The sequence below is a fragment of the Cynocephalus volans genome, chromosome 7, assembly GCF_027409185.1.
Source record: "Cynocephalus volans isolate mCynVol1 chromosome 7, mCynVol1.pri, whole genome shotgun sequence".
NCBI lineage: Eukaryota > Metazoa > Chordata > Mammalia > Dermoptera > Cynocephalidae > Cynocephalus > Cynocephalus volans.
The window spans coordinates 14,206,442-14,231,723 of NC_084466.1; the positions used below are offsets into that span (position 1 = coordinate 14,206,442).

Genomic DNA, 25,282 nt, shown 5'->3' on the forward strand with positions numbered 1-25,282 from the left:
TTTTGTCAGGGTGACAATAGAATAAAAACTGTGTAAATTTGAGCAGTGACTCTAAAGCAGCCCATAGCCTGTATGCCAAAGTTGACACATCCATGGAAAAGTCCTACCCAGCTGCCCACAACCAGCAAGGATGGAGGGAATCTGTGCAGATGCTCCAAGGCACCACTGCTCCCTAGTGGAAATCGGTGTGGTTTACATCACACTCCTTCCTTGCTTGAGTCAGAATCAGCTTAATCCTCTTTCAAAAAGTTGTTGACCCTTAATTTAAGAAATTTCTCTGGCTCTTAAGGCCCCCTTCTTGGGTTTACTAGCTCGGTTTCATTTTCCCTTGTTGGTCTGTAATGTGGTGTCTGTTGATTAAAGTCTTCCCTTATGCACAGCTTTGTTCCCGGGCCTTGAGTATGTGGTCTCCAGTCTCTGTAATTGGGACAACCTCTCTGTGCTGCTCTTTATTTTTAGGGATTTTTTAAAAATAACACTAGCTCAGGAATCCTGCTGATTTTTAAGATCAAACAGTTAAAGAAAAGCAAAGTGTAACAAATTGTGGCTAAAAGGACCATTTCTTTGAGATTCCTATATGACTCAGACAAAGGCAGTCAGATTTCTATTTGAATCTGACTTTTACTTTAAAGGAGATTATAGATGGTGTAGTGTTTTATGGGTGGTGTAATAACTCGGAGAAATTTTGTCATTATGTTTCCATATGTGTATACATAATTACACAATATCTTAATTAGCATAGCCCATTGATTATATATATTTTTAAAACAACATCACCAAATTCTAACTCTTTACTTGTTCCAGGCTTTCAGCCAGGCGTAGGTACATTCTGAGTGATTTCTTTAGTGTGTAGGCCATGTCATCTATAATGATCACCTGGATACACTGATCAATAGGTTAGGTTATGTTGAAAGAGAAAAGGAGAGTTCTGTGTAGAGAAAGAAATTAAAATAATCACCAAAGTAAATTCCTTGTTAAAGTTTAACACAGACTAAAACTCATTTAGGGGAAATGGCAGCCCTCAATAAAGGGTCCTTTTGGCCCGTGTGATAATTTTGGTTGGTCTTATAACAGGTGTTGTATTTTTTTTTTTTTTCATCTTACCATAGTTTGTGATCACTTTAACAATAATCATCAATCTGTTTTCCTCTTTCATTGTCTGTATCTCACAAAACAAACCTCACCACATGAAGTAATGCCTTGGCTTATGTAATGGCAGTACAATTAATATTAGTACTCCAGAATATCCACCTTTCTTTCCTCTGAGAGATTTCTCACCCAAAAAGCAAAAATAAAAGGAAATGGAACTAGCATGGTGCCAAATGTATTCTCACTAAAGAGAGATACCGGCTGAGTTGTGGAGTGAAAGTAGCGTGATCCACAGACATAAAACCTCAGAACCACCTTTTTAAAAGCAAAGCAGAATTATGTGAAAACATAGTGTTTTTATTTCATTTTTAAAAGCTCTTCTGTAGCTTTAAAAAGCTTTTCTTTGTAGCCTTTTAAAACCATTCTATAATTCTGACATTTATTTAAATCAGAATGATGTCATGCTAGTTACTTTCTTTTCTCCTAATGATATGTATATGATACAGTAACCTGGATAAGGAATTTGGAGTGTAGATTGTGGTTTTTTCCCATTACTTGTCTCAAGAAAGTTCCCTACATTTTCTGTACTTAATTTTCCTGATCTATATACATAATGTCTTCTTCTCTGGAGTATTAAGGAAATTACCTAAGTAATAAATGTTGATTTATTTTGCTCCTTAGAGAAAGACATTACATGGTGTTTTATTATATTGCCATCTTTCTTTGTAATCTAGTTCAATACTGTAACATCTTCACATCTCTACATGTATTTCTGCTAATGCATACCATTTCATAATTTAATATCTCAAATTGTATGTCAAACTGCATTTATATCAGTATTAAATTGATTTTGCAGTCACATATAGAAGATTTCTGTTTATATTTAAATTATGTATGGTTAAGCTAAAATGACATATTCTTCAAGTTCTTTCCTTTTCTTAAACATTTCTTTCAGACATATTGGCTTTTATGCTTTTTATTTAAGCAAGTAGAATACTGTTAGCAGTTCAGTCAACTCTTGATTATCATTTATGATTCTGGCTGATAATACAGATCTTGGTGTTATTGACTTAACACTTTTATAGCACTCACTATATGCCAGGCGCTATTCTAAGAGCTTCACAAATATTAACAAATTTAATCCTCACCACAACCCTTTGAGGTAGATACTGTTACTATCCCCATTCTACAGATGAGGAAACTGAGGTATGAAGAGGTCAAATGACTTGCCCAAGGTCACACAGCTAGGAGGTGGCAGAGCTGGATTCAGGGACCAGCAGCCTGATCTCAGTCTCATTTTCTTAACCCCTGTGCTGTGATGCTGCTTCTGTATACCTGGGAAGCTTCAGAAATCTCAACTTCCCTCAGCATTCCCACTCTTCTGAGAGCTGAGTCAGGTAGTTGAATTGATTGACGTCTGTCTTGATGCATGTCCTGACTCCACTGTTTACTACCTGTGTGACTTTAGACAAGTTGCTTAACCTTTCTGTGCTTCTGTCTCATCTGCAAAAAGGGCTCAATAATATATATACTTCATAGGGCTGTTGGCGGATTAAATGAGATAATTCACGTAAAGTTCATAGAATCATGGCTGGCACACAGCAAGCACACAATAAATGTTTGCTCTGGTTATTGCCCATCCAGAATTGAAAAGGAGTTATAATGGAAACATTATTAATATTCCCCCCGGTCCCCCCCAAAAAAGGCAAACAGGAGACAAGGCCCTGGAGTGGGCCTTCTCTAAGTAATCAAAAGTTGACTGTGCCTCTCCCATCCTGCCAGCCTTGCTGTCTGAACCACAGGGCAGTAATCTTGTGTTACGATTCATGCAGGCTATGGCCACTCGGATGCAGATGTTCTTCACCAGTCATTACTCGAAGCCAACATTGCTACTGAAGTTTGCCTTACAGCTCTGGACACTCTCTCTCTATTTACATTGGCATTTAAGGTTTGTACTGAACAACTGCTCATGGCCAGTTTTACCTTTTAAATTAATTCTGCTTATTAAGCTCAACCAGCACAGACTTACTGTGTTGTATTTTTACTTCAGCAACTGTTTTTGCCTCAGGAAGAAAATCGTAAATCCTTAAATTCCCTTCATGAAACCATTCCACAGTAAATGAGTGAAATTCTCTGAAATATAATAAAGCTTAAGTGGTCAGCATGTACCCTGTGCTTGGAAATGGTGGAAACATAGTCTCTGGAGGCAGTTAACTCTGGGCTAGAAGAAATCATTTGCCAGAGGAGACATGGCTTTGCAAACCCTTGAGGAGGATAAATATGGGAACCTATCAGGCACTTCTGCCTTGAATATCTTTAAACATATCCAAATGTTGTAGCAGTTAAAATTAGCTACCTGTAGAGAGAGGAGCAATACATACAAACACATTCATCTTTTAAAATTTTTTTATCTGCTGCCAAATTAAACAATAAAAGCATTTTAGGAAAGTTTTTTTTCTTTTTCTTTTTTCTTATTTAAGTTTTAGCAAGTAATATTCAAGTAAGTAGAGATGGACTCTTCAGCCACTCTTTTGTTTTTAGGAACCTGACAGTTTCTATTCTTTTGCTAAATGATTACTTCCATTTCTAGCGTAGAAAGGGGAAATTGAATTAGTGCTAATATGCTGTGAATATTGAAACAGTATGTTTATTTGCAAGAGTATTTGGGAAATATAACCAAAGTCATTCTCTTTTTTACTTATTTTCACTACTTATAAAGCACATTTCTTTACTAGGGAGAGTGAAAACAGTTACCCTGCTATGATGTCACTTTGTTATCTATGCCTTTATTTTCCTTACCAGCCATGCCACTCATGTCCCTGTGAAACCTCATTACTAGGAATCCAGTTGAGAGATGAGGAAATACAAACCCTAATGGAAAGAGTATGGAGGCAGTAGCCTCTGCTGTAGTGGCTCTGAGTGTGGTGTCTAGCCATGCAGCAGTGGTAGCCCCCGGGAACTTGTTAGTAATGCAGATTCTTAGGGCCCACCCCAGACCTACTGAAGCAGAAACTCTGGGTAGGAGACCTGAGTACCACAGCTTGAGAACCATGGTTCTACTAGAACCGTAAAAGAAGTTTTAGAACCTCTTTCTGTTTTCTTTTGGAATATCTTTAATTAGAAATTATTAGGTAAATAGGCAGTGAAGGTTTTGAATGTGAATATTTGGCTGTGCACACCTGTATCAGGTGCTAAGCATGAATCCTTAAGTTCAGAATAGCAGTTGCAGCACTATCTTTCCCTTTCTGCCTGCGCCCCACCACTTAAATAAGCAGGAGATCCTGGAGCTGTAGAGCAGGTGTGGAGCTGGCATCAGGGGTACGAGGTGAGGCCACAAGCAGCCCAAGCACACCCATGGGAATGGTGACAGTTTCCTTACTGAATAGCCTGCACTTCTTATGCAGCCCTCTTTATATTGCTTGCTTAAGATCAAAGAAGAGTATTTGTCAAGGTTTGCAGATCTCCAAATGTCTGGCCATCAGGTAGGTTCTGACTCCTGAGAAAGAAACAGCATCTGAAGTTCTGATTGAAAGCTGATTTTGACATTCATGGACTGAATGTCTTTGGGAAAATTGCTTGATATCTTTGGACCTAAGATTTCTCATTGGTAAGAATGGAAAAATAGGTTCTACACTCTTTACACTATTACACTAAGTACACTTGGAGGCAGCCTGTATGTGGACATGCCATTGGCTTTAAATTCCAGCTCCATTAGCCAGCTTTTCAGCCTTGGGCTGGGCCTACTTAATATCTCTTCGTCCTTATTTCCTTACCTAAAATATGGCAATTATGCCTACTCTATAAGGTTGAGGTTTGAATGGGTTGTTGTGATGAATCCAAAAGCATCCACCTTGGGAATGGAACATAGTAGGAGCTCAAATGTTAACTCTAGTTTAACAGCGAGCACTGTTCCCTGTGTTCACTCCTCTCTGGTCCTATGATAAAGGGTCTAAACCCTGAGATGCCCAGGGAAGATTGAGCTTTAGAGCTGAGGTAGTCTTTTCAAAATTCATATGCCTGTGTGCAGAAGTGTTTGATGTTTAAAGCTCAGCACCCCCCAAAAAGGGGAAGATGGGCAAGTGTATGGTGCACCCTGTGGCATTACTGGATATTGGGCCACTGGATATTGGGACGGCAGGCTTAGCTAGCTTAGATTCCCAGGTACATGAGGCCCACTGGCACAGAAGCCACTGGGATCTTCCTTTGCAAATATTTACTCAGCTGAGGCATCAGTTGGAGCATATCAGAAAAATTATAATATTGAATTAGCTGACATAATTCTGTGCAAGAAATACCTTTCCAGATGTAGCCATGACATTACTGACTTTTTTTTTTTTTTTTTTTTTTTGCAGCTGGCTGGTAGGGGGATCTGAACCCATGACCTTAGGATTATTAGGCTGCACTTTAACCACCTGAGCTAACTGGCCAGCCCTGACTCTCTTAATTGATTACATCTAATAAGTTGCCAAAAACAATCCAGAAATTAATTTCTTAATAAGATAAAATGTTTGAAAAGATTTAAGTCCTGAATTTTGGTGGTGGTGGTGGTTATTATTATATTAGCTTCTTGCCTTCTGTGCCTCAGGCATTAATCACAACAGCTCCACCTAGTAGATCTAATTTGCCCACATTTTACAGATAAAGAAATCAAGGCTGAGACAGATTAGGAAATTTGCCCAAGATCACTCTACAACTGGCCTGTCCAAAAGGCCTTGTTCTAAAATTAAGTCAGGTGTGTGTATATGAGAGAGAGAGAGAGAGGAGAGAGAGATGAGCTGAATTAAGTGAATATCAAGGTATTTGAATGATCTCTCATACAGAGAAAGAAAGAAAATTGCCAAGTACTTACCAGGTGCCGAGTATAGTGCTAGGCCTTTTCACATATGTAATCTCATTTAATACATAAAAGGGTGTGTGTCGTAAACTGGGTTAGTTACATGCAGAAAAATATGGTTCTTCTGCAGCTACTTTACAGTGTCTGTTATTAGCACAATCCCAAACCATTGTTTGCCTTTAACTATTTTATGATTTTTTTAATATGTTCACAAATTTAATCTGAAAATGTATTTTTAGCAATTCCATTTAGTGTCTTTTCTTGATTTGAACTGCATGAGGAGAACTAATACATAATTATAAGAAGCAATAGGAACTAAAAGGCTGAGGTGTACTTAATCAGAGTCTTGCTAGGGACTTTGTGATCTGGTTTACAGGACCATGAGTCAGGTCTACAAAGACACATGAGGTTTAGATCACCTTAGTGATTGGCAAGCATATTCAACTGAAACAGCTCTTTTCCAGCCTGAATTTTTAAATTATTTTTAAATCAATGTCTCAATAAAAGGCCATATGCCTCGGGAAGACTTTGCTGTCTTAAATAACTTCATTCCAGATATCTCATTTTGGCACCCAAGATTTAAGTTTGTTTTCCTCTGTATTCCTGGACCTTTAGAAATTACTGATATTGAGTGTTCATTCCCTGAAAGCACCATTTCCTGGGTTAAGCACCGTTAGAGACTGCATTGAACAGTTGAACCTGAATCCATGTCAGACCCTTCCTGGAGAATTAGCCTCCACTTTATTGCTAGAAATATGTCACGCCTTTTGTATTAGTCTGTTTTGTGTTGCTATAACAGACTACCTGCAACTGGGTGATTTATAAGGAAAAGAGGTTTATTTGGCTTACAATTCTGGGACAGCTGCATCTAGCATGGGTCTCAGGCTGCTTCTACTCATGGCGGAAAGTGGCAGGAAGCTCGTGGGTACAAGCAGATCACATGGTGAGAAGATGTGAGAGAGAGAGAGAAAGAGAGAGAGAGAGAGAAGGAGGAGGTGCCAGGGTCTTTTAAACAACAAGCTCTTGTGGGAACTAATAGAGTGAGATCTCACTCATTAATCCCCTCTCCCCCAGGGAGAGCATTAATCCATTCATGAGGAGTCCGCCCCTATGACTCAGTTTCCAACACTGCCACATTGGGGATCAAATTTCCACATGAGTTTTGGTGAGGACAGCACTTCCAAACTCCATCACCTTTATATTATTCTGATGTCACATTTCATTTCCTAAATAAAAATTTCTCATCCTCAGTGAGAGTCTATAGGGATAAAAAGGTAGAAATGAGATACACTGCATTGTTATCTGTAGTTATTTCTGAGTGAAGAGTGATTTTTGCTTTCCTCCCTCCCCCCCCCCCCCCGTGGGCTTTTCTGATTGTTCAACAAAAAGTTTTCATTTAGTGTATACTCATATTACTTTCGAATTAATGGGAGAGCAACAGCGAGCCACAGAGAGAAAGAGGGAAGAAAATTGATTGGAAAATGAAGGTAGTTGGTAAACTGGGATGTGTCTAGAATGAAAGGTCCTTTACCCCTTTAAATTAGAAATTATTTATATCTTAATGCAAATAAGTTTGAACTCCATTCCTGTGAGCAAATTTTGAGATCAGAGCCCAGGAGGACCAAATCCAGAAAATGGGAAGCAAAAGCCTTGATCAGAGAGAGTGAAAGAAGGAGAAATGTAACTCAAGTAGTAAGAACTTAGAAACAAGGGTCAATTCAGACAGCAGGACTAGGGGTCTTGGCAATTTTTGTAGGAAACATCTCTCCTGGATAGCTTCAGCAGGGAGTGCTAAGAAAGTGAAAGCTCACTTCCAGATTCACCCTAAACTTGAATCCAGCCATAATTAGGAAGGTAAATGCAATGTGAAAAGTGAGACTTTCAAACTATGGCTTCTGGAAAAAATAGTATTCACAAACAGCAAAACATGTAAGCAGTTCCCCAACACTGGTAAGAATCTTTTTTTTTTTGAACAGCTGCTCATGGTTGAGAATTATGTTATATTCATTTAATTAGTCACATTTCCTGCTCATTAAATTGCTACTCTTCCACATGATGGAATTCAATTTGGTATTTCAGTATTTCTATATAAAAGTCATTGTGAATTCCAGGTGTTCTACCAGCTGGGATACATCTGTGACTCACTGAACCTAAAAAAACAAAATTTATTTTTTGAGTAAAAGTTTCTCTTTGGCATTAACATAAGGCAAATCTTGCTCTGAGACTCCAACCATAATTTGGTGTGTAGCAGAATTATATGGACATAAGTTATCTCTGTTCACTTGGCCAAATTGTAAGATTGGTTCAAGATACCAGCCTCTGACACTTTTTTGATTACAGTCATTTTTGCCTGCTTGTGCAAAATGCACATATGTATCCTCTGCAAACACACACCTTTGTGCAGAGATGCTTGTATGTATTTGAAGGTAGAGTGCTCTGCAAGGCTGCGCACGTTAGGACATGCAGCTCCAGGTGGGCTTCTTGCCCAGCTGCGCCCCTGTCTGCTATGCGTATTCAGCAGTGGATGGGAGTTTTAGCCAATCAGCCTTCCAGAGTGTTTAATTAGAGTGAATTTCCTACTGACGTGAGGGAATCTTGAAGGATGATTGGAAGCAATTAATTGTGATCCTCCTGTTTTCTTTGATAAGTAAAATCTATGAAATGTTAAAATCCTACTAACTTCCACTTACTGAGCTAGACCAAATATGCATCAGACACTTTCTCCACTTGATCTCAAGTCTTCATAGTAGCTGTGCGGGTCAGTTTTAGGATTGCTATTTCACACATGACAGTGCTGAGACTCAGTTTACATGTGCAAATTTGTGTATGTGGTAAGTGGTATCTGACCAAAGCCTGTCTGTTTTCCACTGTACCAAACTGTCTGATTATTGATAGCTTAGCAGAGTGCCTGAGAAGGCTGGGGAGCACTCCCTGTTTTAGAGGACGTGTTTCATATACCTCAAGTCTGTTTTTTCTTGCCCATTAATTAGCTAACACCTGTAATGGCACTTCTCTGTTTGAATTAAGATGTTACAAATATCACCTCTGTATCAGTTGCTTGTGTAGAGTGAAAATAAGTAAATAAATAGAAGTCTAGTCAGTACTAAGCAGCAGTGGTCCTGTATGATAGTTTGCTGGGAAGCAAAGCATAAATTTATTGATAGATTTATTTGTTCCACAAAAAAATTTGTGCTTTCTAAGAGGATGTATGGCAGAGTTTGTTTAAACTATAAGTTGTCTTAATGCTTGGAAAATGTAGTCTTTGAGTCTGAAAATTGTATAAAAGTGTCTGGGGTGTCCTACTAATGAAGCTGTCACTGTGTTTTAAGAACCAGCTCTTGGCTGACCATGGACATAATCCTCTCATGAAAAAAGTTTTTGACGTCTACCTGTGTTTTCTTCAAAAACATCAATCTGAAATAGCTTTAAAAAATGTCTTCACTGCCTTAAGATCCTTGATTTATAAGGTAAGTTGCTTCATCAGTGAAGGGTGTAATTGATTGCCATTTGTTTTCCTCCTTCCACCTGGAGTTAGGCAACATTACCAAGCACTAACCTTTTTGTGGTTGATCTTCTCCCTTGTGTTCCTTCTAGTTTCCCTCAACGTTCTATGAAGGGAGAGCAGACATGTGTGCTGCTCTGTGCTATGAGATTCTCAAGTGCTGTAACTCCAAACTGAGCTCCATCAGGACTGAGGCCTCCCAGCTTCTCTACTTCCTGATGCGGAACAATTTTGACTACACTGGAAAGAAGTCCTTTGTCCGGACACATTTGCAAGTGCGTGTAGTTTAGCTTTCCAATACCAATTTACTCTGTTGAATCCTGTTTTAGCAGGAAAACTTGTAGTATCACATTTACCGGTTTACCTTATCATAAATACTGCAAGATCTGGCCCCAAGATGGAAAATTGGGAAGTTACATTTACTAGCTTGGTTTATTTCATGCTTCTGTACTGTAACATCTGGGCCCAAGATGTGTTTCTATTGGTAAATTTACATTTAAATATTGAATCAATATTGCACTGACTGAAATTCTATTGAATCAAGAAATATTAGAACCTATGTGAGGATGTTTCATAGTAAACATCTTAGATGGGAAACAAAAAGCCCAAAGTGATTCTTTTCTGTCTTCCATCTACTGACAAATCTGCTGTCTCTCCAGAGTTAAAACATCCTAAGTTCTTTTCTCTTAGAACCAGGCAAGATAATGACAAATCTTATTTGCGTAGACTCTCTTTTTCTACATATAATAATAGGAGTCCCTTCTCCATCTCTGCATTTATTGCTTTTTTTGAAATGATATTTATTGCCTGCATACATTGTGCTATCATTCATGGATACAGCCATGAACAAAATAGAACCCTCTTCTGGCCCTCATGGAGTGTACAATCTAATGGAGGTCACAGAAAACTCAGAAACTCTTATAGTGCAGTGTTACCAGTGCTATCATAGAGGAACTTGAGAGCACCAGGAGGGGTTTCTGGCTGGGGGCCCTGGGGACCAGGAGAGGCTTCCCAGAAGTGAAGGATGAATAGGGGTTAGCAGTTGAAGAGTGGCAAGCATGTTCCAGCCTATGGATGCACCATGGGAAATGGAAACTGGAGAAGTTCCTTATTGTGGATTTAACAATGTGAGTGAGAATGAGTTGAGGAGGACAGTGTTGCATATCCAAATCATTGCATATTTGGAGGGATCTCCTTGACTCCAATATTGAGAATAGATAGGGGGGAGTCTAGACCTCAGCTAGGGAGACTGTTGTAAAATCTGGGACAGAGAGGATGGTGTCCTGGACCAGGGGTGGTGAGGTTAGAAGGAAGAGGAGATTGAGTTGATAGTACTTAGCGACTAGACCTGGGTATAGTAAAAGAAGAGGAAATAAGGCTGGCCTCCATGTTTTTGTTAGAGCAACTGGATAAAGGCAATGCTATTATTCATAGGCCAAAAACAGACCCGCTGTTCCATAGTTAATATGTACATGTTCTCATCAAAAATGCAAAGGACAGTCTACTTACTGAATATTTACTACATATGAGTTCAAACCAAAAACTAAGGAGGTAGATATTGTCTCCTTTCTAATTAGAGAAGGTAGCAGGTAAGTAACTATCCAAGTGATACTAATCTGATTCTCCATGTTCTACACTCTCCTGATTTAGCATTTTGCTTTGCAAACAAAATTCTTTAAGGATAGCAAAATCACCTTCTGGAATAATTCTTGAAAGGAAAAAAAAATAAGTCAGACTTCATTTTCTGCACTGGAGTGATTCCTGCTTGAAGCACCCCACCTTTGCCCCATGCTCAGGCACATCCTCAGGCTGAACCTGGGTGGTCATTTGAAGGTGAATTGATTTGCTGACATTTCTGTATTTCTCAGGTCATTATTTCTGTCAGCCAGCTGATAGCAGATGTTGTTGGCATTGGGGGAACCAGATTCCAGCAGTCCTTGTCTATCATCAACAACTGTGCCAACAGTGACCGGCTCATCAAGGTGGGTGGCCCAGTCCCATTTTAGTCTTCACCCCTGATACTCTCCCTGGCATGCATGTGGACAGGCAGAAAGGAGATGAAAGCCACATGTCCTTCCTTCCTTCTTCCTTTTTGGTTGTAGCACACCAGCTTTGCCTCCGATGTGAAGGACTTGACCAAAAGGATACGCACGGTTCTGATGGCCACTGCCCAGATGAAGGAGCATGAGAATGACCCAGAGATGCTGGTGGACCTCCAGTACAGTCTGGCCAAGTCCTACGCCAGCACTCCTGAGCTCAGGAAGACGTGGCTCGACAGCATGGCCAGGATCCATGTGAAAAACGGGGATCTCTCAGAGGTAGCCTGCCAGCCTCTTGGTCTGAGATTTGAGAGAAACAGTTATGCCCCACTCACAAAAGAAGCCAGTTTTGAGGAATATTGTCCCATGAATCAAAAGAAGCCAAATAAAAATACACTATACTTTAAACAGTATTAGGCTCAGGGTGACTTCATAGTTACTGAGCATATTAATAATTTAGAACAAATTGTAAGGAGTTGTTTCTGTCATGAAAAACATTGTTTGAAAGCTCCTAAAATATGCATATTTGTATAGTTGCCTGCTAATTAAAGTACCTATCAGTTTCTGCATCAAAACTCTTCTCTAGTTCTAAAATTCAGCTGTTGTGTGATAAAATTATTTTTTCCTATTATTAAAGTAATGACCAGATATTGCTTTCTCCTTTTTGAGGTAGTCCATTTCCTTTTGTGGATACAGTAGATATTCAAGTGTTTCCTTCTGTACAGAGCTGACATGTTTCAATATTAGATCACAGCATGGCTGGGATTGGGTGTGTGGGCTCCAGGCAGCTAATTTATAAGATGTCTTGGTGCTCTAGCCATATCTGGTATTGTGTGCCTGCTCAGTAAACCTGTGCATGTACCTGTTTGGTGTATACCATCCTGGCATGCACTATGGGAAGGGAGGTGGAAGGTGTGAACACTGCCTCTCAGGACTGGACAGTGTATAACTCTAACTCTCTAGCAGACTCTTCTCTATGCGTGGGAGGCACAGGTCAGAGTGCGTGCTCCACTACTGACATGTATTTACTCACACATGGGTGTCAAGCAGCCTCTGTGGTTGTGTGTTGGCTAGCTCGGGGTGAGGCCCTGGATGAGGATACCACACAGTGGCAGCCACCCAACTGAAGTCAACAGAGCCTCATGTGTTAGAACCTCACAGTGGGTTCATGTCTAACAGCTGTCTTTGATTTTTATTACATCATGGCAACTTGGTGAACAGAATTTATTTTTCATTTTAAGGTATTTATAATATTATCCATTTAAAATTGAATCAGGATTTTTATTTAGAATTCTGTTTGGAAAACATTACAGCTTCATCTTATTTTAAGTTGAGAGAAAAATATATTATCACCTGAAATTTTGAGCCATTCTCTCAGAATCTAGGAAGGAATACACCTTTCTTTCAAACAGTCAGACTTTTTTTTCAGTCTTTTTCAAAGGAAAAAGAATTCTTTTAAGAGAAATGATGCAGAAATAGTAGGTATAGTGAAAAAATGCTATTTTTATCTTTTACATTAAAATTCAATAATTCTAAATGGGAATGAGCCTTACAAATTTACTGGCATTTTCCTCAATTCCCAATTAATTCAAAATTTCAGTTTATATGAGTGATCTACCTTTTTTAAAAGGTAAGACATCAGCTGTTAGAAACACTAGTTGATTCCTTGAAAGCTAATATAAGTACGTGCATCCCTTCGATTTCCATCTGTTTGTGAGCATTATGACATGCTGTTATGAAGGATGGCTCTGAGGCAAATGTCTTTTGTTATAGGCAGCAATGTGCTATGTCCATGTAACAGCCCTGGTGGCAGAATATCTCACACGGAAAGGTAAGGAATTATTCCTGTGTTTTGTTGTGAAATGAATGTAATACTGTACAAAGCAGCAGAGGCAAGTGGGGGCCATCAGGAAGATTCAGAGGTGGGGAAGATTTGTGTGTATGTGAAGTATATTCATTGCTTTATTCCCTGACATGACATTTGCTTGACAGCAGAAATGCCAATAAAAAGAAAAGTAGATGGCATGTTGTTGTGTAACCTCTTATTGATAGCTGCATTCTATAAAAACTAGTTAATGAACTTTGCATCTGGGTTTCCCTGACCAGCCAATCTAGAGCTGAGAAGATTTTATTTTCTCTTAAGATAGTTCCCATTGGAACTATTTATCACTCAAAAGACAGTTGTAATGGGAGATTATCAGACAGCATTTTCTGGAACGCAGCCCACTTGGCTTTATTGTATGAGAAGGCAGCTTTGCTGGTAGAAACCATGCCTCCCAGTGGAAGGAGAGAGGCAAGAATTGATGCTTCATTTGTGCATCGTACATTCATTCCTATGTTACGGGGCCATGGTTTCTTTCACGGGTTCCTTTTGGTTAAATACCAGTTGCTCATTTCCATTTCAAAATCAGCACATCTCCAACCAGTTGTTTTTGTTTTTGCAGTACTGAGGTTCTTAGATAGTCTGCACATACAATACTAAAGGACAGCAGCATCAGATCTGGGCAACTGAGGGGTATATTTACAAAGTGAGAAATATTGTAAAGTCACAGATGCTGAGGCCATGAAATGTATGTTTCTGGTAAAGCTGGCTATTTGGAATGGAATTTAAGGGAGTCTGGGTTTGTCATGCATCAGAGCCCAAAAGTGAAGAAATTAAAGAAGGGCTCCATGTTCACTTAATAGTAGCTCTGTTTCCTGTTGAGACCTTTGATCAGGTGATACATTTCCTCATGTTTAGAAGCGGACATAGCACTCCGGAGGGAGCCACCCCTCTTCCCCTACAGCCATAGTACCTGCCAGAGGAGGAGCCGGGGAGGTGAGCGGAGGGTCGGCCCAGCCCCCAGGGGTCCCCATCTGCTCTGTTCACATCAGTGGTGTGAGGATTTTCCGTTTTGTCTTTGCATGGACAGACTTTGCTCTCCTTCCCTCCTTTCTTTTCCTCTGTTTCTCTGGGCACTGAGAGGAAAGCACTTTGGCCACCATTTTTACTATTCCACTGGAGCTGAGTTCTATGTTTAAATGTACTCTGTAGCCTGAAACCCGAGTGGTTGGCTTTTATAATTTTATTTTTTATACATTAATGCATCCTCAAGTTCCTAAATTAACGCTTTTCATTGGGGACTCTTTTGTTTCCATGCAACGTAACAAAAGCAAGGCTCAACTATAACAGTGGCAGAGATGCTAGATAACCCAGGAATGGCTTGGAAACCCAGACTAATGTGCAGCAGAAAAATCTCTGACTTCAGGATCTACTTTTTCAAGGCCCGATTTCAAAATACTCTATGTTCCTCTTTTCCTCAAAATGTGAGAGGTCTCAATTCAAGTTTTGACTTCTGTTCTGTTTTATTGTGAACAGGCATCTCAAAATAGAATAGCAAACATTTCCAGTCCTCCTTCACTTGAGCATTTTGCACAGCTGACATTGTCCAACTGACTTAAATTGTTAAGGAATTTATCCTTCTCCCAGACATTGATCCTTCCTCCAAGCTTATACCATTTCCCCTGAGAGAATTAGAGTTCCTAGGCCCCTGAAGTATTCGTGCTCTCTCAGTTGCGTGGAGGTAAAGGCCTCTCCTCACCCCCTAGGGAGCTGGCGTGGGAACCAGCTAAGGCAGCCTCTCAGCTCGCAGCTGTGGCTGTTGAGTTCCATCTTGGTCTCATAGACTGCCTCAGGAAGGAGAAGGGAATTCTAGTCTAAGTTATGGGTTATTCCCTGGCAAGGGTGGGTGAGATGACAGCTTGAAGGAAACAGTTATTTTTGAGTCATATATTTCTCTTTCATTGATTTTGGTTTCTCCGTTGTTCTTGGTATCTGAGGATGGGTCACCTTACCAAATCATTTTCATTTATTATTATTTCACTATTAATTTGATTCGATATTTAGTTCTCAGCTTATTTACAGTTTATTTAAAGATTGCATACATTTTAATAAAGGTGGGTGAAAAATAAAGGGATGAGAAAAAGAAAAAGTGAGGGAGGTGAGGAAGTGAATGAAGAAAAGCACACAGTAGCCCCAGTTCCCATGTGAGTGCTGGCCCGACCCAGCAGAGGCTTCAGAATTGGTTATTTCATTCAACACAGAGACACTCGGGGCAGGTGAAAGCCTCGAGGGTCCCCATGTTCAGGTTACTGACTCTGACTCTCACCCCTGCTCTCTCCATTCGTAGGCATGTTTAGACAAGGGTGCACGGCCTTCAGGGTCATCACCCCCAATATCGATGAGGAGGCCTCCATGATGGAAGACGTGGGAATGCAGGATGTCCACTTCAACGAGGTGAGTGCTCGATGCCAGCAGATTTACCAGCGCATGGCGTCTTGGAGCCTGCTCTCTGCCCTGCTGGGGACTCACCCCAGGGCTTTCCTCCCTGCTCAGCTCTAACTAAAATGGCTCCAGACAACCAAAACAAAGCAGCAGCAGCTTCTGCTATTCCCCTTTCTAGGAATGCCTCCTTTACTCTAAAAAGAGGGTTTAAGGGGCTGGTTCATGATGAAGTGAGGCTGCTAAAAGGTCGAATATATGGACCATATAGTGTCTCATTCTCTCTAGCAATTCATTTCTCTGGTTCTTGAATTTTATTGCTGTTTTAATCTGACTTTTAAATTAGTGCCTCCAGCACTGGACAGCTCCCCTGTGGTGCAGCCCTGGAAGCTGTGAGAGGCCAGACTGGCATGTGGCCAGAGCAGTTGTTTAGGGCCCCAGTTCCTGCTCCCACTTGTGGGCCCAGGTTCTGAGGTACATCCTATCCCTCCACAGGGACACCCAGCCCTCCACAGCGACCAGAAAGTTTGACATGAGATCACTGTAGCAATTTCTGCAAGTTTCTTGCCAAAATGTGATAGCCTTGTAGCCACTTATCTGCAACTAGAGAGTTTTAAGATAAAGCTAGAAATCTGAATAAATGCCAGTTTTCTGCTTGCATGCACTGTATTTCCTTTTCTGTGAGTATCTGCCAGAAGCATTCTTCATGTGTCCCGGCCTCCCCACAACCCAGAGCAGAATGAAACAGTCATGGGGAAGCTCTTTAATCTTGCCCATCTTTTAAGGAAAAATGAAGTTGTCCATGTGGAGAGAAAGAACAGAGAAAGGAGTAAATATCTTCTGCCTGTTTTACTTGTTTTATCTTGACTCACAGGACCATGGTGTGGTGGCATACAGTCAATATTATGGCTTTTAACCATTTTCATGCCAGTAAGGAGGGCCCATTACAAACATTCTCCATGACATTAACCAGTCCATAAATCAGTATTTCTCAAAATGTGGTCTTGGAGCCCTTTCAGGAAATCTTTGAGGCCTTTACTTTTCCAACTGAATGTCTGTGTGAGGCTGGAGCTCGTACATCAACCCAAACAACATATCAGACATATTGAATGCAGAAGGTATGAGAATACCAGTTTCTCCTACAAACTCAGACAGCAAGGAGAGTTGCAAAAATGTAAAACAATGCTACTCTTCTCTCGTTTTTTTTTGAAAATACTATTAGTTTTTCACTGAAAAATGTTATTTTTGTTAAAACACGTCATAGGTTTATCGTTTTAATTAAATTAACAAATAAATCACTTTACATTTTTTTCTAGTTTCCATTTCTAATATTGTAACTATGGAGTGAGAATGTCCATATAAACAAAAGTTCTTTGGGGTCCTCGATAATTTTTAAGATATATAAATGGATCTTAAGCTCAAAAAGTTTAAGAACCCCTCTTGTATACTGTCTAGTCCCAACTCGCCTTTAAAATTAGAAATTAAACATGATAAAAGATAATACATTGAGTGCACTTCACGTTTAAATATTAAAATAATTTTAACCGCAATAAATAAAATTTTCCAAGTATCCTAGGGGAAAAAAATCAGGTTGGTTATTACTTGGCATTAATAATTCTGCTGTATCTCCGCCTCCAAATACCTGTGCAGGTGCTAATTTTTTACTTTTTACTCTCAAGCATGGAACCTGTCATGGAAGAAACAAGGCCCACATGCTGTGGGCTTTAAACTCACTTCATGGTGGATTTTGACTGGGTTTTTCCCTGGGAAGAGGCATGACTACATTGTCTCCTTGCAGAAATCACATTTGCACCCCTGTGCCATGTCAGATCTCCAGAGGTAACCATTCTGTTTGGAATTAGATAAAGAAAGCAGTGATGCCAAGAACAATTAAAGCTTTGAGAGTAAACACTTCCCAGTAACCTATCCCACAGGAATAATAAAATGAAGCTCAAGTTTGCTCATCTGACTTAGTAATAGGCAGAAATGGTCACTAGAGCCTAAGGAATTAGCCCTTGAAGTCAAGTGCAGACATTGTCAGGGATGTCTGTGAATGGCACCCCCTCTAAGTGATTACTAAGCATATGACAAGGATTGCTTTATCAGCAATTCTCAGAATATAGATCTGCCACCCTGTCCTTGAAGCATAAAATTGGTAAATTTTTAACAGGGCTCATAGTACAAGATGATCTGTAATGTTTAACGTGTAGCACAGTGGGGTTATAAAGTCCTGAGCAAGATCTGCACATCCAGATTGAAACTAACAGGGAGTGCAAAGAATAACATGCGTTCTAAAAGACAGGAAAACAGAAATTGACACGTATATTTTTGTGTTGGCTACCAGGATGTTTGAAGAAAAAAAGAAAGATGAAAATCACTGCCAGAGAGGAAGGCGATTTGGGAAAAGCTGACAAGAAATAATGTATATTTTTAATAAAAAATGGTTTAATAAAAACCATTGCCCTTTTAATCTGCATTATTAGATATAATTAAATATCTTAGTTGCTCTCCTAAAATGAATTTTTTTAGGAGAGCTACCTAAAAATACACAATTTTCTTAGCAGCAAGCCTTAGATGAGTTTTTGTTGGTACCGATGCCACCTTTCCTGACTCTGAAGAGCAGACTCCCTCCGAGCTGCTTTTGATGAAAACGACATCCAATTCCTATTTACAATTTTGTTTCACATGTCTGAGCCTGTGTAAATTGAAAGATTCTGAGTTCCCTATGGTGTCACAATTCCAGTGGCCCATGTATTTTTGAGATCCTCCACCATTGAGTGATATAGTACCAGGGTCCTAGAAAGACATCGGCGCCATGCTTGGGAAATTGAAGAAGTTCTCATAAAGGGAATGTTTTTAAAAGTTCAGAGAGGGTTTAGGGAAACCAACAAAGAATGTTGCAGCACCCCCAAGGCTAGCAGCTGCTAGATTTCACCTCTTAACCTTAAGGGGTAAAGGGGGAGAGAGAGAGAAACCAGGTAGAGGGGACACCTGACAGAACCTGGGAGATTTAGTAAGGACTCAGGCATGGCACCCTGGCTGGGAGGGAGGGAGCAAGTATCCCCACCTTCACTCTCCTCATGCCCTCCAGTCTCCTGCTGGGACCTGAACTCAGCCAGGAGCCAGAGGACAGGGGGCCCAGCATGCAGGCCAGCAGTTCTGATGTGTCGGCACCCAGAGGACAGAGTAAGGGAGAACAAGGCCAAGAGGGGACCTAGAAGGGAAAGTGGAAATTACAGTCAATCCTCATGATCTGCCTATTTGCTAAAATGTCTTTGTAACCCCAAAATCAATACTCATGGCGCTTCTGCACTCATTCAGAATATGGGCACAGCAGCAACGAACTTGAGCCACTCAGCACATGTTCCCAGCAGAGGTGAAGCAAAGTCACACTCTGCCTTCTTGTTTCAGCTGTCATATTACGAATATGTAGCCTTTCCATTGTCTGTTTACTGCCATGTTTTTCACATTTTTGTGGTTTTTGTTGGAAATTTTGCCATTTAAAATGGCCCCAGGTATAGTGCTGATGTGCTGCCTAGGGTTCCGAAGCGTAAGAGCTCTGCGATGTGCCTTCCGTGTGTTACATGATCTTTGTTCAAGCATGAGTTCTAGTGCTGTTGGTCATTTAGTGTTAATGAAGCAACAGTATTCTTTAAAAAGAAACACACATGAAGCAAGATTATATATTGATCAATTGATGAAAATGTAACCAGAGGGTTGCAGGAACTTAACCCTACATTTTCCTTAGGAAGCGTGCCAGTATTCACTAATTTGGTATTCACAGTGACTTTATAGAGCATTATTTCTTCAGATAACAAGATTTGACTGTATCTAGCACACTAAACTATTTTACAGAACAACTCTCACCATTACAGAATCACCACTGAGTATAATAAACATTGTATGAATTTAACCAGGCAAATCTCTGGCTTTTCTTAGCCAAAATTCTTTCTACTCAGAAACTGCTAGTAACAGACAAATGATTATGTCCATAGAACATCCCAGGAGACAGAGGTATCAACAGAACACATTCAGTGATTACTATTTATGTTTTATTGAAGCTTGGCTATTGTAACCCTGTAGTGCCACCTAACCATCCACTTTTCCTTGACTGAGAGTGCTCTTAGAACCATGTAAGTTACAGAGTGTATCCTTACTATTATAATGATTCTCCAAAACAGTAGTAGTAGTGACTAGGGAACTTGGCCAGTGAAATGTGTGTAAATTTTCTGCCTTGGCCTGATACCAGAACATATTGCCTGGCTTCGTTTTGCAAATACTTACTGGGCATCCTTGGCACTGGACTGGGTGCTGGAGACTGGAGGGTGAGCAGGATGTTGTCCCTGCCACAGCAGACTCTGTGCTTCTGATGCCTTCTTCCCACTGAGGAGGAACACCTCAACCATGGTCCCTGAGAATACAAATGAGGAGTTGTCTGAGTTCTTTGTGACCTGGAAATGTCGATATTGACATCTGTTGATTCATTCCGTAGACTAGCTCTGTGTCGTGTGCTGGCTTGGGGATATATAAGCGAGGTACACTTGCCTCAGAGAGGCTAACCTAGTGCAGGTTCCCTCAAACTTTAGAGTGCCTAGGAATTACTTGGATTCCCGTTACAAATGTAGATTCCCATACTTACCCCAATTCCTGAGTTCAGTTGGGTGAGTGTGGGGCCCAGGAATCTGTATTTTAACAAGTGTCCCAGGTGATTATTCTGATGCGAATGGTCCTCAACTGTTGAGAAACGATGGTCTAATAGAAACGTGAATTATGCTATGATGGTATGCTGTTGCCCAAGCCAGCTCACACACTTACAGTAATCCCCAAATTGTAGACAATAGAGACAACATCTAGCTTCATAAGTAGGGCTAATTAAATTAATCAATCTTAAAGTGGAGCAAATGGCATCTAAACAAAGAGTTTTAAAACACCCTGCACAAACACAGGCTCATACAGGCATGTTCATGCATGCCCTCGCACATACGTACACACATGCACGCACACACGCACATGCACAGCATCAGTGTGCTGTTTCCACAAACAGATGCTCACTGTCTTGAATTGCATCAGTGTGGCGCACTTAAAAATGAGACTGGCTAATTACATTTTAAAAGCTTCTTCAATAGCTTATGAACTTGGTGCAGTGAAATCTTTTTGTTTTTGGTTTTTCTTTCTTTCCTTTTTTTTATTTGTCCTCCTTTTATAAATTTATTTTTTATTATTATACATATCTCATATTTATGGGGTACAGAGCTGACTATCAGTATTTGTATACTGTATGTGATGATCAAATCAGTATCATTAAAATGTTAATTGTTACAAATCATAATTATTCTTTGTGTCCCTTACCCTATTACTTCCTAACCTCCCTCTCCCTCCCAGTTTCCCACCTCCAGTAACTATAGGTCTGTTTTCTCCTTCTGAAAGTTCAACATTTTATTGTGGTATGTATATATGTATGTATGTCTTTTCTTTTCTTTTTCTTTTTTCTTCTCTTTTTTCAGCTCCCACTTATGAGTGAGGGTGTGGTATTTCTCTTTCTGTGCCTGGCTTATTTCACTTAATGTAATTTTCTTTAAATTCATCCATGTGTATGTTTTCCAGATGCATAAAGTTCATTGAGTTTTTTTCTTTTCTCAACCAGTTATTACTTACAGTTCTTTGCATATGTCAACAATTTAGAAAAAGTATCTTGACATTTAAATTTTAAACAAGGTGGTAAAACCATCAGGTATTCTGTACAGCGAACTTTCAAGATTATCACTATCTGACCGTTGTCTGGATTAGTTCTGGTTTTCAGGTACATTGATTGCTGAGAATTCAAAGTAAATTAATAACTAGAATTTCTTCTGGGAATATTACTTACATGTGCTCCAATGTTTAGTTACTATGTCTTAGTTTTTATGACTATAATTATGTATTGACATATGGCCTCTCAAACTTAACTATGATTATTGGTTATTTCTAGTCATATAATTGTTTCTTTATGCACCAGCTGTAAACATCTAGGTATAGAGTTTACATTAACTTGAATAATTTATCTTACCAAATTAAGCTTTGGTGATCAGTAATTGATGCTCTACTTTCATGAGAAGAACTTATCTTTTTTTTTTTTTTCCTTTTAGGACTTAACTTTTTTTTTTATGAAAAGCCATTTTTAGTTTGCTATTGGGTAAAATCTGTACTAACTCCGCTTTTTATAGAATATATTTCCATTTCTTTACAATAATAAGTGATATTTAGACTGATACACTACAGATCCTGAATGCCTCCTGAATCAGAATAGAAGATAAAATAATGTTCAGTAGAGTATAAAAGTTGATGATGTGTTATTTCCAAATTCTTGATAACCATCAAATTGTGATACTTATTTTATAATATTTACTAAGCTCTATTTACTTTATCAAACTTTCCCATTCCCCAGCCATTCTGGGGAGTGTCCCTAGTTGAAGTTCAATTTTTAGTACCAAATATAACAGGTTTTTTCATAATGAACTCAGTTATCTATATTGTATAGTACATGTATCATATATATATATCAGTACTCATCTGCTACTTGAATTCAGGTTTCACTGTTATTAAACTTTCCACCTGTTTCTAGTTTGACTAAACAAGAGTAAAAATCGTAATCATATTTTAGTCTGTTATATCTTAGTCTGTGTTCAGTTAGGAATATTTGACCCAAAAGACTACCCATAAATTCTATTTGATATATATTTATTAAGTGACTAAATCTAGGGCTGTTTAAAATATACCTGAAAGATTGCTGTACACAGATACCTTACATGGATAGACCATCATTTTAAAATCAAGTAATGTCTTCCTTATATAATACACAGGTCTGAACTGCATGGGTCCACTCACACACAGATTTTTTTCAAGAAATATATTGGAAAAATTTTGGATAGGTATGTCATGGATATATGAGATATCTAATTAAACAGTTAAGTAGGCTACCTAGCAGTAGGCTATTAGTTCTTAAGTGCTTAACTATGACTTAAGTAACGATGCCTGCCGACCCCACCTCACCCCCCACTCCACGGGAGGAAAGTGGACAAAGTACTTAAGTAGTAGTGAAGTTTTGGGGGAGTCAAAAGTCATATGTGGTTTTTTGAATGACTGCACAGGGAGTCAGCACCCCTAATCCCCTGTTGTTCAAGGGTCACACTTACTTCATTGTTTCTTGTGGTAGTAGATTTATGTCTGTATATTTTCATGTCTCATAAAATTATCTATATTTAATAGTTAACTTATTGTTGACATAGAAGACTTTGAATGTGCCGATTTAGTGTATGTTTAATCCTTCCCACCTCCCCTGTCTCATCTCTTGCCACTCACTCATTCAGATTTTATACTCCAACCATCAAACTACTCGTAAATTCGTCCCACACCATGCTATCTTCATTCCCTTGCCTTTGCCCATGCTGTTCCCTCAACCTGGAATGTCTCCCCTCTTTTTGTTCCTTTTCCAGTCCCACCTTTTGTCTTCACCTGACTAACTCCTGATCATCTTTTAAGACGCAGTCATCACTTTCTCCAGCTTTCCATCCCTCCCCTTTCCTTCTTAGCTGGATAGATGCCACTCCTGCCTGCATCCCTGATTCTCTGCACATTTCTTTATCAGTGCACTTAGAACTATTTTTCATAATTTTTTTATGGATCTATCTCCCGTGGTGGACTCTGAGCTTTATGAGAGCAGGAAGTACTGAGCTCCAGGAGAACAGGATAGTTGGCCTCTTCAGTTCTCACCAGAGACTCACAGACTACTGTCAAGTAAATAAATCTCTGCTGCTCTCAGTTCAGTGTCTTCCCTTGTGACTTGCAGTTTGGGCATGTATTTGAAATCACTTTTTCCTCCATACTAGGTATCTTAACAGATAGGTCAGATCTCTTCCAGCCAGTGGTCATGAGTCTCTATTACATTAACAGTTCTGGCTGCTCTGAACGACGACATGTATGTCCTTGGGGACCCCCTCCTTGAAGCAAATTTTATTTATGCCACATAGTCTAATAGATCATCCAAAACCTGTCCTCCATATTTTGTAAAATTATCAAGCAAGTTTTATAAATTACAGACTTAATTCTGTTTATATAGATTTGTTTTACAACCCCAACCTCAAGCACTGTGCCTTGCATGCAGTAGATGCTTGGTAAAATATCTGAATGAATGAATGAATGAATGAATGAATGAATGAAAGTATTAGTGATGTGGTGGTGATGGTGCATAGTAACAACTTTTATAACTTTTTGAGAAGGATTTTCAATTTTTATGAGATTAGATTAAAATTACTCTGGATTCTTATGATGCTGTAACTGCTATGGCATGGAATTAAAAATCTTTAGGTTTATTTGACCTAATCCACAATAAACCAGGTGTCATCATTGTATATTTATATCTACAGTGAGAACCATAGCATATCAACAGGACCAATTGCAGTTTTTCACAAAAAACATACATTTCTCTTTGAACAAAACCCCAACAGTGAGAACAGAAGGGATCACATGATTAGTCTGTTAAGTTAAACCTAAGAATAGTTTTAAAATGGGAAAAGTTCCATGCCCTTGACTGTTTCATTATCAGAAGAATGCCTTGGTGGTATGATGTTCTCCTTCCTATAGGAAGTTGGGTCTTCTCAGAATTCTTCCACCTCTGCTGCAGTCCCACAGCACCACCGACAATGGAGATGCTCAATAAATATCCACTGACGGTGTCTTTGACCTAAGATATGCGATAAATGCACGGATTTAGTAAAGGGAATCCTATCTCTGCAGCAAAGGACAGTTATTACCTAGTAATATTGTTAATGTTACTAAGAAAAATGCAAACTGATTCATTCATCTAAGAAATACTTGACTACCCAGTATATATATATATGTGGCACTTTGGGATATTATATAGCCCAGCAGAAGTAAGATTTTTTTTTTCAATTAATACAAAGAAAATGATAATTGAAATAAGGGAAGTTTGTTTAACTTACCTGTGAGTTACCACACAGAAATTACAATTTTCAGAGCATTTTGATGAGTAAAGTTTTATTTGATCCTCACAAACACCAGTTTAGGTTAGACCTCTAATATATTCCCCAGTTTCGTAAATATGGAAAAGTAAATATATTGACACTGACATTGTACAAGTTTTTTTTTAATGCTTTTCTTTTATATAGCTTTTAGTAATCAGCAGAGCATGAAAAGAATCATAAAAATTTGTCATTCTTAGCATGGGTAGATTGTTGGAAAGGATTTGAGACAAAAATAAGAAAGGCATACATCTTTATAATAAAAATGCAAAAGAAAAGAAAGGGTGTTACAATGTCTTCTGGTTTTTTCTTTGTCTATAGCTTTATGGTGATTACTACATATATCTGGCTTTAGTGTTTGCAATTAATGAGACCTACAGTAAAAGCATGAGACAACTGCTGTATCTTTTTATAAGCACTGGTACAGACTTCAGCCACACAAATGACAGTTTTATGATTTGTATGTTATAAATATGACATAGGAGTTAATGGTCTTGCATAGATAGTATTTTCTGGTAAATTGATTCATAACTACTTTAA

At 39.1% G+C, this 25,282-nt stretch overlaps 1 protein-coding gene across 9 annotated transcripts in view; it reads left to right on the forward strand.

The window, feature by feature from the left end:
* DOCK9 (dedicator of cytokinesis 9) overlaps positions 1-25,282 on the forward strand; it is a 271,464-nt gene that overhangs the window by 227,413 nt on the left and 18,769 nt on the right. For 5 of the 9 annotated variants that reach the window (XM_063103059.1, XM_063103061.1, XM_063103058.1 and 2 more), the window contains exons 39-45: positions 2,922-3,037; positions 9,253-9,390; positions 9,518-9,700; positions 11,294-11,407; positions 11,528-11,743; positions 13,238-13,295; positions 15,634-15,740. In XM_063103059.1, the coding sequence (XP_062959129.1) occupies positions 2,922-3,037; positions 9,253-9,390; positions 9,518-9,700; positions 11,294-11,407; positions 11,528-11,743; positions 13,238-13,295; positions 15,634-15,740 (932 nt within the window). Of the gene's footprint in view, positions 1-2,921; positions 3,038-9,252; positions 9,391-9,517; positions 9,701-11,293; positions 11,408-11,527; positions 11,744-13,237; positions 13,296-14,204; positions 14,283-15,633; positions 15,741-25,282 lie in introns of all 9 variants that reach the window. The other 4 variants (XM_063103055.1, XM_063103054.1, XM_063103057.1 and 1 more) reach the window with 1 other exon arrangement.